The 15,244-nt window shown below is 42.4% G+C and overlaps 1 protein-coding gene across 5 annotated transcripts in view; it reads right to left on the bottom strand.

The window, feature by feature from the left end:
- Window positions 1–15,244, bottom strand: part of TRIO (trio Rho guanine nucleotide exchange factor) — a 355,799-nt gene that overhangs the window by 203,674 nt on the left and 136,881 nt on the right. For all 5 annotated transcript variants that reach the window (XM_046672288.1, XM_046672289.1, XM_046672290.1 and 2 more), the window contains 3 exons: window positions 13,761–13,883; window positions 9,127–9,318; window positions 1,504–1,635 (listed from right to left, as the gene is read on the bottom strand). In XM_046672288.1, coding sequence (XP_046528244.1) covers window positions 1,504–1,635; window positions 9,127–9,318; window positions 13,761–13,883 — 447 coding nt within the window. The remainder of the gene's footprint in view (window positions 1–1,503; window positions 1,636–9,126; window positions 9,319–13,760; window positions 13,884–15,244) is intronic.

Consider the following 15,244-nt stretch of genomic DNA (forward strand, 5'->3'; position numbering starts at 1 on the left):
CTATCATTTATTTATACAGTTCCTAATAAACTAGATAGCCTAATTAGCCAATAAACACTGTATGCAAAATTAAGAAGCATAATACAGAGTTGACTATTTTTTAATTCCATGGACAACATAAAAGAGTGCTAAAAAAAAAAAGGGGGGGGGATCTTGTTAGGCAAAGAGGTGGCTAGAAAAACAAACACGTAGATATCAACTTTCACAGGAAGAAGGTTTGACCACATTCCAAAGTAAATATCAAAGCACACCACACGTCCGTTTACCTCACCCAAGGACACTAAGGGGTCAGGAGACCTGTTCCAAAGACAGGAGAGTGACAGCTGTTTGGTGAAGCAGGAAGTGCCAGATTGCAATGCAAATAGCCAATCTCTTCCCCACAACTTTGACAAGTGTGGACATGGTTCAAATCAAGGAAGACCTGGGTTTAAATGTTTACTAAACATAGACTCTGCGTCCAGCTCTCTGCTGGGTGCTCGCAAGTGTTTTCTTACTAAAGTCGCATAGTAATCTTTCGTATTAGCACTTCCTAGCATAGACGCTCACTACCATAGGAGAATGGAGGAAACCCTGCCGAAAGCAAGCACACGCAGAATTCCGACCCGCTCCCCACTCACCTCCAGGAATTTCACCACTATCATACAGGTGGACTGGTCCAAAGGGCCAGATGACCAAGACATGGACACGGGTGACACACCTCGACCCATGTGTAGTTGTTGTCACTGTGTCTAGCACGTGATATGACACAGAGGCAGCAGAATGGTGGCTGAGAACATACAGCTGGCTAGCATGGGTCCATGTCCCCACTCCACCTCCTACAGTTGTTGAGCTAGCACAAGTCACTTCTCCTCTGTGCCTCGGTTTCCTCACTTGTAACAGTGGGGCTAATAACAGTACATGTCCCAGAGCTGGGAGCATTAAGTAAGTGATTCATAAAGTCCTTATAACAAAGTCTGGCACTGAGGAAGGTGGCAGAAAATAAACAGGGACATATTAAATAAACAATTTACCCTGAAAGAATAAAGAAAATGCCACATTTTGACTCCTGGAACAGCAAATAGCTTTACATACTTCAGAAAGCAGTGTGTACTTTGCAACCCAGGACAGGAGGCTGCATCAACTCTTCCTCTTTCCTACAAAGCTTCATTCAGGAAGACTAACTTGAGTTTGACTAGACTAAATAGCGTGCAAAATACGTATTTCCTAAATATATGTAAACAAGAAGACTGGAATTTCATTTATTTTAGCAGATGAAAATATAAGCACTTTAAAAGAAATCCACAAATGTCACAGGGCCGTGAAAAGGCTGCTCATTGCCCCCATCCTGTTTTACTTACTAGCCCTCCCCGCCCCAACTTGAGGTCAAAAGTTACAATAAAACTGCAGTTTAATTCGAAATCTATAAGCTTTTCCTAAGCTAACAAAACTTCTAATCTTTCAGCTTTTGGTGCTATGACACAAAAATAACGTTGCTTTGCAACTGAAGCAGCACTGAGCACTTACCTCGGAATAAGCCAGGGTGATGTGCTCATAGATCCCCTGGTGGTGATGAATGGCGTCCTCCAGGTCCTGTAGCTCCGATGGAAGGTCCACCTCACCACAGGCTTTACACCACGAATCCACATTGCTCATATACTTGGAAGGTTAAAAACAAAAAAAGATTATGTCTATCAATGACCATCTGTATTGACACATGACTCTTTTTTAACGTGGTTTTGAAATAAGCATAGTGGATTCTAAGGTAGCATGGTTGAATGTCCATCTCACATGGCATTAAGGTGAGTTCTCAAACCGGATTCCCGAACTCCCCCCGCCGGCCCTCCAGCTGAGGTTCTGGCAGCACTGGGACCCAGGAACCTGCTTGAAATGACGGCCTCAGGTGATTCTGCGGTCCACGTCTGGGAGCACAACTGGAGCAACTCGGCCTCGCATTCTCTGTTTTGGACATCCTGGTTAATTTTCCCATTCCACATCTGAATCCATGTTCTCAACTGCCCTGTGCTGCCAGCCATGGAGGACACAGAAGCTTCGTCCCCCTACCCCTCAGCCTCAGCTGAACAGCAGGGTGCGGTTCCTCTAGGAGCTGTGGTCCAACCTTCCAGGTTTCCTCTTACATGAGAATGCTAATGGAAGATATCCAAAATCCTTTACCTAACATTGGGATGAGCAGCTGGCCCATTTTTCTACCTTTCAAAAGCAAATACATTCAGGAATTAAAAGGAGACCAAGTGAAGGTGGCCTAAACTCCCTAGCTGTGCCCACTGACTCGAAGGGAGGCCGCGGAACCCCTCAGGTCCTTCCCACTTTGCATCTGCTGCAGGCGGCAGTCCCAGGCTGCTGCTGCCAACTAATCTCTCCCCAGTCTTCTCCCTGGCTACCCCCACATGCCCAGGATTCATCAATAGCTGAGAACTCACTGCCAAATTTCCTGGGGAGATCCTATCAGCATCCATCACGCTTTAAGTGTCAAAGGCAAGCAGCAGAAGCCCCAATTAAAGACGCTAATTCAATTAAGCCAGACCAACACAATTCCCTGGGTTTCACGAACTCTTTTACTCCAGTTCCTCACTGTCTTTCAACTTACCAGGCAATGTGGAGGGTGACTATTTAAAACAGAGTAAGTGACCTGCCAGGCAGGAAAAGCGCTATGATTCTCTTAAAATATATATATTAGAATAACTTCCCAGGTACTTAGGACATTTTTAGGAACTTAAATAAATCACCCAAGTAATAACTCTTCATAAATTCCTTTATTATTAATGTATTGGCTCAGAAAAATATCAGTATGCAAATCTTAGGGCTTGAAACCAATTCATTTGGCCATCGGTGTCACCTGATAGCACATGGTTTCTGATGGTTTCAAACAGGGACAATCCTCATTACCCTCTCCTCTGGGGCCTTCCCAGTACCATCATCAAGGCAACAAGAGTGGTCATAAAACTACTTTACACCTCTCCCCGCTGCATAAATTCACGTCTGACGACTTAGGCATGTTTCTAAGTATTTCCCGGGTGGAGTGTTCTAGAAATGTCAATTAGCTCAGGCTGGGGGGTTCTAAGTGTTCTTGATCTCCATTTCACTCTATCTTCTTCCATTACCACATTTCACGCCAATTATTAAATTATTGTAAACCTTTTTCAAATATGAATGACTGAGGTTAACCATCATCATTAATAAGTCATCAGGTCAAGTCAGCAGCTAATTGCTTCTGCACACTGGCCACCACAAAAGGCCCAAAACAAAGCAGAGTTACAACATCTTCTTAATAAGAGGCTAAATTGCTTCTGATAGAACAAGGTGAAAACAAGTTTTAGTTATTTAATACTTCACAATAAGCAGAAGTGTCAGACTAATATACCACTGTATCAAAATGACTATTAAAATAGATTTAACTCCAATTTTCTGAAGCAATCAGTAAAAAGAAACATTCAAGAAGTTTTAATATATGCCTGTAGTAACAGTGACTTACTTATAATTTCTTAAAGTATCCTAAGAAGGTACAGATTGATTACTCTTACCTGAAAATATGTAGCAAGGTTCTAAATACACAGGGAAGGACGGTTGCCACACGGAAATCTTGAGGAGAAAGGATTCTGCACGTCTAAATTCACTCGGTTAAGATATCCCAAGGACAGAGAGAAATCTGGCCTTGGTTTTACAGGGGCTTTTGCACAAGTGTAATTTTTGTCTTTTATTTATGAGACGGGGCGAACTCTAGGCTCTGAATGCTTTCTGAAAGGCTGAACACCCAGAAGATCTGAACGGAGTGCCACCAGAGCACCAACCCCATTCAGAGAGCCAAGGAACAGGGTGTTAACAGGTATTCCACAAAGAAAAGGCACCCTGGGGTCAAGTTTGGTGTCAAAGTTCAACAGGTACCTGTAGAATAGAACCTCTTAGAGCCTTTTAATATGATAATATGCACTGTGAATATGGGGGGAGGGGACACTGGCATGTCTGTTTAAAAGTTCTCTGACCACTCTACTACACCCCATATCCCCTACACATACCTATTACCGTCCTGAAAAATACAGTTTGGGATTGCAACACCGGGAGAACGTCTAGCACAGAGCCTGACACTGTGTAATCGATGAGGACTGATGATGGTTACTGTACTCTGGCAAGAGCAGAGCAGCCAGTTCAGTCTCTGATGCTGTTAAGTGCTCAGTGAAACAAAATACATAAACATACAGCATCTGGCCAGACTGGCGGTAAAGACAGGAGAGTGCAAGAGAACTAATGAATTCAACTCAAGAGCCGGGATCAGAATTGAGAATTCTGATGCTCAGCATAATGGTGACTTTTTTAAAGCATTGCTGAATATAAGATGACAGGAGTCTGGGTCAGCTGGTTTGCAAAACTGAGGCAAGCAGATGAGGGAAGAGTGACTAATATATGTTTTACAAGGAAAGCTTGAATAATTAATTAGCAGATTTATTTTCATAAGCATGTATTCCACTACTCTCCATCTGCTGAGAGTGGGGGATTCCAATTTGGGAGCAGCTCAGCTCTCTGGCCTGTTCTGCCTCCCACCCAGGCGAGCTGGGATCCTCGCAGCGAGGAATGTCACTCCCACCCATCTCCCACCCCCACCACCTAGTGAAGGAGCGGCAGCTGAGCACAGGCAGTTAGCTCGATTTAGGAGACAAAGAAAAGAGACCTCCCAGAATGTGAACTTTTTAAATATTTATTTAGAGAGCTTTTCTCCTCTTCAGAAAAATTAAGACTGGTTGAAAAATTATTCATGTACATGAATTCAAATTTCAGAGTTTCTTTCTAATTTCCTCATTTTCTCTTTTCATTTCTAGAAAACATTACCCTACTTTTCCTTTTTATGTCATCATTCTATTCCCTGAGTCTTAACCAACACACTCCCTCTCCTGGTTACTCTAAGGGAGATGGCTCCCATCTCTGCCCAGGGAAATCACAGGCGGATGAAGCATTTCCACTTGTGAATCCGGCTCTGCAGCTCCAACAGAGTAACCTGGAGAAGACAGGTTTGGTTTGAACCAAAATATGCCAATGTATCTTAAACCTGCTTTCATTAATACTTTTTTCTTTTATATATATGCATTTTTTATTCCAATTCCCTTCTATTGCATGAAAATCATGTTTTTGTTTTACTACAAGCCAAGAATTAGGCCTATACTTTTAATAAAGTGAAACAACATTAAAATGGGAGCAATTCCATGCGTATTATTTGCCATAGAAATCCAAAAGGGAATACTGAAGCAGTATTCTTACTGTTTTCCTCTGAATTTCAACCCAGACTTATGATAAAATTATCCAGCTGATAACTAGGATAAGTCATGTTTATGGTAAATGTTACTTCTAAATTTATAAGAATATTAATGTAATTGCTTTGTTTGTGGAAATGTGCTACTATGTCAGGAAGTAAAAGACCTTCATGAACCTCAACGAAAGTCCCAGCTTTGGGAACACAGACAAATCACTGTCCGAACAGAATATCAGGACAATAACACCATGAGCCTCTTTACTTCACTGGCCTGACTGAAAGACGAAATGAGAGTTTGTGTTAAAGAGCTTCGTAAGTTTTAAAGAACTATACAAACACTGGTTGTTACTTTCTTTTTTGGCTATTATCAAATTACAGAGGCCCCTAAAGTGATAGATAAAATAAGGTGATCAGATTTCTGGTTTGCTCTAAAGGTAAAAACAGAACTTTCTGCAGTGATGGAAATGTGCACCTGCACTGTCTAACAGAGGACCCACTAGCCCCAGAGTGCTACTGAGCATCTAAAATGTGGATACTGTGACTAAGAATGTGAAAATTACAATATTTTATTAATACATTTTATTTAACTTCAAGGAATTTCAATAACCACATGTGGTGACTGGCTACCATATTGGACAGCACAGCTCTAGATCATTTTTTTCAAACAGAAAAATTGGAGATTCTAAGGTATAGTAAAATCAAGTTACTCTGATTCTTTGTTTTATAAAAATGTAATTCTAATAACATTTGCTATCAAAGCTTCCTAATATAAAGAGCCTGTCCAGTGGATACACCACATGACCCTAAATCACGTCCACTGGTGAATGGCTAACACAGTGGTCATGTCTCCATACTTGCAAACTGATCCTCTGATACCATACACGCCTTCACTGGAGAAGAGAACATGAGAGGGAATGGATGGACAAGACATCTTTGGAAGACATATAGTCTATCAAGTGTCATTCTCATCTAGTTTTAACCTTAAGATTTATGTTTATAAAACCACAAGCAAATACGAACACAAGAACCCCCACAGAGACAGAGGAGTGAGGCCGGGCAGCTTGGCGCACACAACTCCCTAGCTGGGAGCTGTCATCCTTATGGGGAAGGCCGCTTCCTTTGGTAAGACCATTGACCACTGGCTCACATTTGAGCTCTACATCCCCTTAATCAGATTTAAATTCTTAACGAAAATTCTGTATGGGGTTCAAAGAGGTGGCTATAATGGAAACCTAACTTATGATGTCCAAGTTTCTGGTCCTTTTCCTAGTGAGCTTATGAAACAGCTGAAGCACAACCCGGAAGGCAAAGCTTCTAGAAAGAGAAAACAAAGTTGACCTGTTCCTGTGATTGTCTGCTGGGAAGAAGAAAACGACTTTAACAGGAGTGGTGTTCTATGCATTAGAATTTCAAGGATCTTACTTTGATCAGTGAAGGGGAAGATACAGAATACATTTTTACTTGAGGGTAAGGAAACGCTTTCTGGAGACATCCCAATATCCCCTCCACACATTTCAGTTGCCTGGGTGCAGGCCTCATTACCTCAGTCAAGGTCCATCAGAGATGCCAGGCCCCCGCTTCACCAGGCAACTCTGTCCCTAAGCTTGTATTTGGCTTCTTCTCTGGCCACTTGATACACATGGAGACTTCAAGCATTGTTATTGTTTACGCAAGATCCCTCAAAATTCTGTTCAATAATGTATTCATCTAGTTTAGTTCCCTTCAAATCCAGAAATTACACCCATTCATTTTATCCAAATAAAAACACCCCAGGCTCTTTCAACTTTGCTGCAAGTTTGAAATTTTTGATAATAAAAAAATTGTGGGGAAAGAATGCCCCATGGCATCCACATTTCTAGATTATTTTCAGGCACATCAGAGTGGCAATTAATCTTATGGGTTTATTTACAATTCTAAATCCCACCATGCTTATGAAAGAGATTTTTCCCTACGTGTTATTATGCTTCAGATTATCTGTCATTCACCCAAGTAGCTCGTCTTGTTTCAAATTTATTCATATCATACTGATGTACTTTTCTGGGGGCCCACTACCAATTTACACACTCTGAGCTCAACGGGGTTGCTGCAGCCTACACTACGTTACCCTTCCAGCTGGCACATGTGCAGGCACCACACAGCTCCTCTTCCCACTCACAAAAATGTCCAGTGAACAACACATCACCACCCTGGACAATCATGGGGACCAGAGGTAGCCACAGAGTCCTGGAGACAGTGCTGTTTTATGCTAAAGAGGGTTCGTGTTACTTTAAAAAAAAACTGTTTTTCTGTGTGAGTTTTAATTTATCCTTTATCACAAAACTAGTTAAATGCATGAGGTCAGTAAGCAGAAAAACCTTCCTACTGAAACCTGGAAGTCCCTGCTCACAGCTTTTACATGAGGCTATTAAGATTTTTTTTCTCTTTATATTTCACTCCGTTTCCTCTCTTGCTTCATACTTTAAAGGTTTCTGGAGTTGAGATCACTACTAATTAGTGTCTTGTGCAACATTCTAGCTGCCTTGCCGAAATCCCAGGCAAGCTGGGGCCTCCATCTTACCTTTACTGACTTCACTCCTCAACAGACACTGTTTCTAGATTAAAGAGATAATATTTCCTTCTTAGAAGCATCAGTGCAAATCCTTATGACTATAGTTTTTCCCCCAAAAAAATTATCCCTGAGAAAGCTTTATCAACAATTCTCTTTTAAAATAAGGCAACCACTCGCCCCATGGCTAAAAGTTCCTGTGCTTTTTCACCACGTCTTGAAAATGTATTTCACTGCCCAGCACACCTTCTACTCCCAACGTTTGAGTCACGAGCTAATCCCTCTCCTTCTGCCACACTCAGAGTGTTTGTTTAAGCAAGTCTGCCTGAGGTGCGGACTGCGGAGGTGTGGGGAGTGTAATGGCATACGTTACAGATTACCTCCTAAAGAAGGTATTTCCACCAGCACTCAGCAAACGAAGCCATTGTGAAGGCAGGATCCATAGAAATAACTTAGTAACTGTGAAAGACACTGTCAGCTGCCTACCCAAAAGCCACTTTTCCACCCCAGCCCTTGCTGGCAGAGCCTGCTTACCACTGTGTAAGCTAAGAGGCTGGACCCGCGCCTTCCCAGTCTCCTCTGCAGCCAGGGTATGGGCATGCACCCCACTCCTGGCCAACGGGAACCGAAGGGAAGCACGCTGGGGTGGAGAGACCTTCTGAAGATAACGTTTCCCTGATGAAAGTAACAGGCAGAGACACCGCCATCCCTGCCTACACGGGACACTATGGTCGAGGGGCTGGTGCTGGGAGCTGGGACATACATCTGCGACCATGAGGAGAGGGCCAGCCAAGCTAAGGAGCAGACCCCAGCCCTGACATCACTGTATGGCTAGAATCCCTTCACTTTGCAACTTCCTGTTTTGTGAGAGAGCAAACCCCTGATGGTTTAAACCTGATAATCAGGCATCCTTTTACTTGCTGCCAAAGCATCCTAACTGGAACATTAAAGTGATAATAATGAGGAGAGAGAGGGGGCGGAGGAGGGAGAAGAGGGGAGAAAGAACAGCAGCCACCACTTATTAGCACTTCCTGTGTACCAGGCACCACGCAAGGCCCCTAGCGAACTGTCTCATTTATACAATAACACACTCCTCCCGTGTAGATACTTTTATTTCCACCTTACAAACGAGAAAACTAAGGAACACAGAGGTGAAATAAATTGCCTAAAAAAGGAGTAAGAGAGCTGGGTTTTAACTCACAGCTGACTGACTTCAGAGGTCATGTTCTTAAGCACACTAAGTGCCACATGAAAGTCCCCAAGGACTTGGCCACAGGTAGAGAGGACATTAGAGGAGGAAGCGTTCTGGTCACCACCTCATGGGCTGGGTGCCCCAGGCACTGACCTTCTCAGCCTTCTGGTGGAAAATGGAGGACATGTCCAGCAAGGTGCTCCGCTCATCCAGGGCTGCCGCAAACGCCTTCCACTCCTGCTCCAGCTGATTCGCAATCTGCTTAATCTGCTGAGAGGCGTAATGGCCAGACTCAACCAGGCGATTGGCCACTGACATGATGCGGTTGATGTTGACATACACGTTCTGCGGAAGGGGCAGAAAGAGCGGGCTCACTAAGGACTGAGAAACCTAGACAGCACTTTCTGAAGCACAGCCGACTAACTCAACAGTTATCACATTCTTAACAGCAGAATCACCTGATACATAAGAGGATAATATTGCTATCTGGATTTCCATAAACTCTCATCTATTTTTAAAACTGAAAAATTACAAATCAACTAGCTGAAAGGCATATTGTTAGGCACAAAGCAAGCAAATACACAAGTGGGTGCACACAAATGTACTATTACTCACTTCTTGGCTTCAAATCCTGACAAGGGTCCAGATGGCGAGCTCGCTGACAAGCAGTCACCCAGAACTGAAGGAACCCAACGTCTCAGTTCTTAACTAGAACCCAGAAACTACAGAGTACATACTTAGCAACCAAAGGCTATTTGTGTGAAAACAAGCTCTCCTTTCTACATAAGCCCAAGTCATCTTTCTGGTGCCAACAGAAAACCTTATGTAAATGAATCTACTTTCTCCAAGGAATATGAATTGGGGTGGAAATACAACAATGCTGTGTTCAAATTTTAAATCAAGCTTTTCTACTCTGTTGAGTCCACCAGTTTGCTGCAAAAATAAGGATGTGAGGCTTAAAAAAAACCCTACTTTTTTTGTGAAAAAAGTTCTTGCTATGGTATTTCACTGTCCACCTTCGATCTTCTTTAAGGTTCCCATGACAGCAAAGGCAGGGGTGGGGAATGCACACCTTCAACAATCCCAGGCTGCTGTCCTTCATGTATTTATTATTTTTGTGATGCATCACAAGACTGCTCCTCTCAATGGGTCCCCCAAAATTGTAGACACATCTTCGGCTCCTCCCAATTTTGCCCCTCAATCTAATTACCCAACGTGTCCAAACTCCTCTACATTTTTCCTTCCTTCTCTCCCTTCCACCATGGTCCTTGGGCCAATCTCCTACTGCCTCGCACCCCGAACTCTGCGACAACCTCCTCGCTGTCACCTAGTCCGCAGCTCACCCAAGTAAGCGTCCTGAAGAACGTACTGGGGCCGGCCCCGTGGCCGAGTGATTAAGTTCGTGCACTCCACTTTGGCGGCCCAGGGTTTCACTAGTTTGGATCCTGGGCGCAGACATGGCACCACTCATCAGGCCACGTTGAGGCGGTGTCCCACGTGCCACAAACTAGGAGGACCCATACCTGAAATATACAACTATAAACTTGGGGGATTCGGGGAGAAAAAAGTAGGAAAAAAAAGATTGGCAACAGCTGTTAGCTCAGGCGGCAATCTTTAAAAAACAAAAAAAAAAGAATGTACTTATCCATTCTTTTTTTTGTTGTGTTTTTGAGGAAGATTAGCCCTAAGCTAACTTCCGCCGCCAATCCTCCTCTTTTTGCTAAGCAAGGTTGGCCCTGAGCTAACATCCATCCCATCTTCCTCTACTCTACATGTGGGACGCCTGCCCCAGCGTGGCTTGATAAGCGGTGCGTAGCGCTACGCCTGGATCTGAACTGGTGAACCCCGGGCTGCTGAAGCGGAGCGTACAAACTTAACCGCTGCACCACTGAGCCGGCCCCTGTCCATTCTTTCTTTATACCTTCTTTCACTCGTTCTTTTCCTCCATTTCTGACCCCAGCCTAAACAAGGTGGAGTCACCCTTACCTGGGATTAGAGAGCCACAGACTCCAGCCTGAGTTACTCTTCTGGGCTGCATCTGCAGGCCAGAATCAGCTAACAGATGTCTGGGTGTCTAAAGCGGCAGGGAGACAGGGCACTGGGTGAGGCTGTGACAGCCAGTCAAGGCCGTGATCAGCGGGCTCCTGAGGCATTCATGCTCTAACTAGTGTCCTTTAAAAGCCATGCCTTCCCTTCTCATATGCGTTCTCTCTCTTTAGTGACAGGTGACTAGTTTCACTAATTTTGGCTTCCTCTGTATCCTAAAAGAGGAAAATCCACCCAAAAGGACTGTTAGGAAGAGCATAAGCAGATGCCCTCTGTTAGGATCCAGAGACGAGCTGTCTATTCAGATGGCTCTATTGTGGGAACCACTGAGGGTTTCATTCCCACCTAGATTCTCTTACAGTGTCCTGCATTACTTTTATAGCCTCAAACAGACTGTATCCTACACATGGGCACTGGTCCACGTGTTAGACCTTTTCCATATCTCCATCATTTCTGGCACAAAGGAACATGGTGGCACAGCCTAAACAAGCAACCTGCACACAAATAGAGTAAGTCCCTACATTAAAGCTACCTACGCCTAGACTCTTATCATCATAGCTTTTAAAAACATTTGTAGGAAAAAAAAAGTTGGGGGGCAAGCCCGGTAGCCCATTAAGTTCACACACTCCACTTCGGCAGCCCAGGGTTCAGATCCTGGGCACAGACATGGCACTGCTCATCAGGCTGTGTTGAGGCGGTGTCCCACATGCCACAACTAGAAGGACCCACAACTGAAATATACAACTATGTACTGGGGGGATGTGGGGAGAAATAAAAATACTTGTGATAGTAGAATGAGCATCATTGTTGGTATCCTTTAAAATGATTTCTTTGAAGATTGTCAGCTTTGCACATTGATATTCAGTATTTTCATTTTCTTTGTGAAAAAGTGTTTAAAACACTGTAGATAGCAAAAGAAAGGGCTGAAGGTCAATAGGCCCTTATTCTGCATACATAAATGTCCTAGACAAATACTAAGGATTTGTGGAGGTATTGAGAACAAGGGTTGGGATACACCTATAAAGCTCTCCCAACAGTTATCACCCAGCATGGCACAGGGCTACCACATTCTTTTTTAACTAAAATTTTAACTTAGAAAAGTAATAATAGTGTATTGTAGAAAATTAGAAAATACACTTATACCTAAAAAAGACATCACTCATACTTTTTTCTTACTTATTTTAACAGTATTTTAATTAGACTGATAACATCACTGACAATAATTGCCATTTATCAAGTATTTCCTATATGTTCAACACTATAGTGTTTTACTTATATGGAGTAAATAAAATAATGTAAGACTGTGAAAGGTAAAGATTATCCCCACTTTATAGATTAGGAAACCAAGGCTTAAAGAAATTAAATAGACTGCTCAAGGTCACATGGTAAAGAGAAGAGTCAGAATTAGAAACCTCTGCTTTCACAACCCACACTCCTGTCTTCCACACCATGCTTCCCAGTCTGCTGATTTCTAAATCTGTCACTATTAATGCTGGGGGAGGGAGGGTATATTTTCTGTTCATGTCTAGTTTTTCTAAAATATATTTTAATATTTCTAGTTTTTAAAGTATGTAACAAACTGGACTGAACATGCCTTTCATCATTAGTTGGAAGTTTCAGAATATTTTGAAAAATTGATAGGAATGTTTTAGGAAGAAATTCTTCCAAGAAACGTCCCCCAAAGGTTAACATTTTGGCTCTCCTTATCCATGCCCAGGTTTGATCATTTCACCCAGAAATCCTCTTACCTCAAACTCTAGAACAGGGAACAAACTTTCTTGATGGTGTCTATTACAAAAATTTTATTGCTAAATCTTATCTTTGAAACTACATAAATTAGAGCAGTTAGCTGACTAAACTTTAATTAAATGGCATCTTACTAAATTGATTCAAACAAAGGCCCTGTCTTCACATTGCTCCAATGCTCTGTAACAAACGTTATAAGGCCTAGGAGTATTTAATTCTCATAAGGCTGGCTCAAAGTCCAAACCAAAACTCCTTGCCCCTGAAGAGGAAATTTCTAGAAGCTTAACTATCTACAGAAGTAACCATATATCCTGTAGAACAAGATATAGTTTTACTTCAGTTATATTAACTCCAAAAATGTAACAAAAGTGATATTTAAAATTCATTGTTGGTTGGGTTTTTCTCCTGCAATGTAGACCTCTGTCTGGTCACAACAGGCCAAGGGCATCAAAAGCATTGCCCTAGAGGAGAGCCAGGGTTCCAGGCAAGGCTGATGTCCAGATCCGAGCCCTTCAGTTCAGCTTGGAAGGAAATCTCCCATTTTAGGAGAGCTGGAGGACGCCCTTGAGGAAAGCAGCAGGCTGACTTACTCCCTCGTCGTGAAGGGCGGCCAGCAAACTGACAGCAGGTCTGCTCAGGAGACTCAGCTGGCCTCTGAGCAGCTTTTCTGGAGCTCCTGCAGGCTCCTTGGAGTGCAGCACAGGAACCAGTGTCAAAAATCATCCATGTTGAACTGGCCAAGTAATTGATTCAAGTTTCACTGGTTTGTTTGCTTGATTTTGTTTTTGTTTGTTTAAAACTTAAAACAAGCTACTTAGACACTGAAAACACCAAGAACTTCCCACACTTGGAGATCAGCTGCTACCATCTAATCAGTAACTCTGAAGGCCCCCCAGACCCCCCCGGCAGTATGCTGGGACATGATCTGTATAAATACCGCCCATTTGCTAAAATGATTTCACACACAGGATACACCGATTCCGAAGGTATCTTACCATACAGTTCATGGCAAAGTGGTTGTGCTGTGTCTGAAGCTCCATTGCGTGAGGATGGCTGGTCCCAATCTCAGTGTAGCTGTTCAGAAACAGGCCCTTGTTGTGTGTGATCCAGTCAAACATCTACCGGAACGAAAAAGACAATGTGGAATCACTCTAGAAAGAGAAATGACGGACATGGCCCAGGAATGAGGCCAAACCAAGAAAGGGTAGCGCCCTTCCTCTGACAACTTCTCAGGCTTTAGGGCCCAGAAGATTCCAGACTTCTCAGAAGTCAGCAGTTCTCAACTTGCATTATCTATAGAGTTCCTCTGATAGAGAAGGAAGTAAGGAGCAGATAAGAGGTATTCAAATCCCCCAGACTAATTAAAACTCCAATCTTCTGACTCTCAACCCAGCCTCCTTGCTATACTGAACTGCCTAATTGGCCACTCTGCTCTTCAATTAAAGACCCATTAGGTGAAATTAGGGATTTACAGGTCTCTGAACAAGTTTTGCTTTGCCCACAGATTTCTGACAATCCAGAGACATAATAAAAGATTATGATCTTCAGTGCAAGAAGTAAAAAAAACCAAAACCTATGCAAATGCAAACAATAAAGTTTAACATAAAAATAAAACAAGATTAGGAAAAATTTAACAAGGACATCTCTCTTAAGGTTCAATACAGATGCTACCTAGAAAAGGATGTCAATTATGTTGTTCGCAAGGAAAACATTTACAGAAAAAGAAATGGCTATCAGTTAGCAACGCTACCATGACCTGAACCAGAATCCCAGAGACAGTCAGCTGTTTTTCCAGTAAGTGGAAGGAAGATTTTCTAGTGTCTTTGAAAAGGCACTACTAAAATATAAGCACATTGACAGACATGTTAAAAGTTTACCAAATAATAGTACTGGATTGTCACCTTTTGAAAGGTCCTTTACATCAAAAATTACTAATGTAGTTTTTTTACTTTATAAAATATTCTCCTGTCCATGAAAAAACTTGAATGGCTCAAATTAAGAGTGATCAATTCACCCACGTTCATGGCTTGCAACACATTCCTATAAATAAGTGTCCTGTTTTCACATCACTAAGACTGAGATAGCGAGTAACTGACAAGAATTCACTTTGACCAGCTGGTTTGTCTGGAGTACAAGAATAAAACACAAGACCACAAGTAATTATTGCCTGTATTTCCAAGAAGCTCTTACTTTTAATGCATTATTCACCTTTTATTTTAAAAACATGCTCAGTAGTAGACCTGAATGGTGTTCTGTCACTGGCTTTGTTGCGGAAGAGCAGTTATTAGCAAAATACATCCATAATTATCGCTCTCAATAACATAATCCTATAAAATTTTTACTCTTTTAACTGAAGATACCATTCTCACCTATCTTACAGGCATTCTAAACCAAACTATCAATAATCAATAACTCAAAGTTTCTAAAACAGCACTGCATTGCACAATGAGCAAAAGTAGAAAACAAGTTTAGGAGAAAT

The sequence above is a fragment of the Equus quagga genome, chromosome 9, assembly GCF_021613505.1.
Source record: "Equus quagga isolate Etosha38 chromosome 9, UCLA_HA_Equagga_1.0, whole genome shotgun sequence".
Classification (NCBI taxonomy): domain Eukaryota; kingdom Metazoa; phylum Chordata; class Mammalia; order Perissodactyla; family Equidae; genus Equus; species Equus quagga.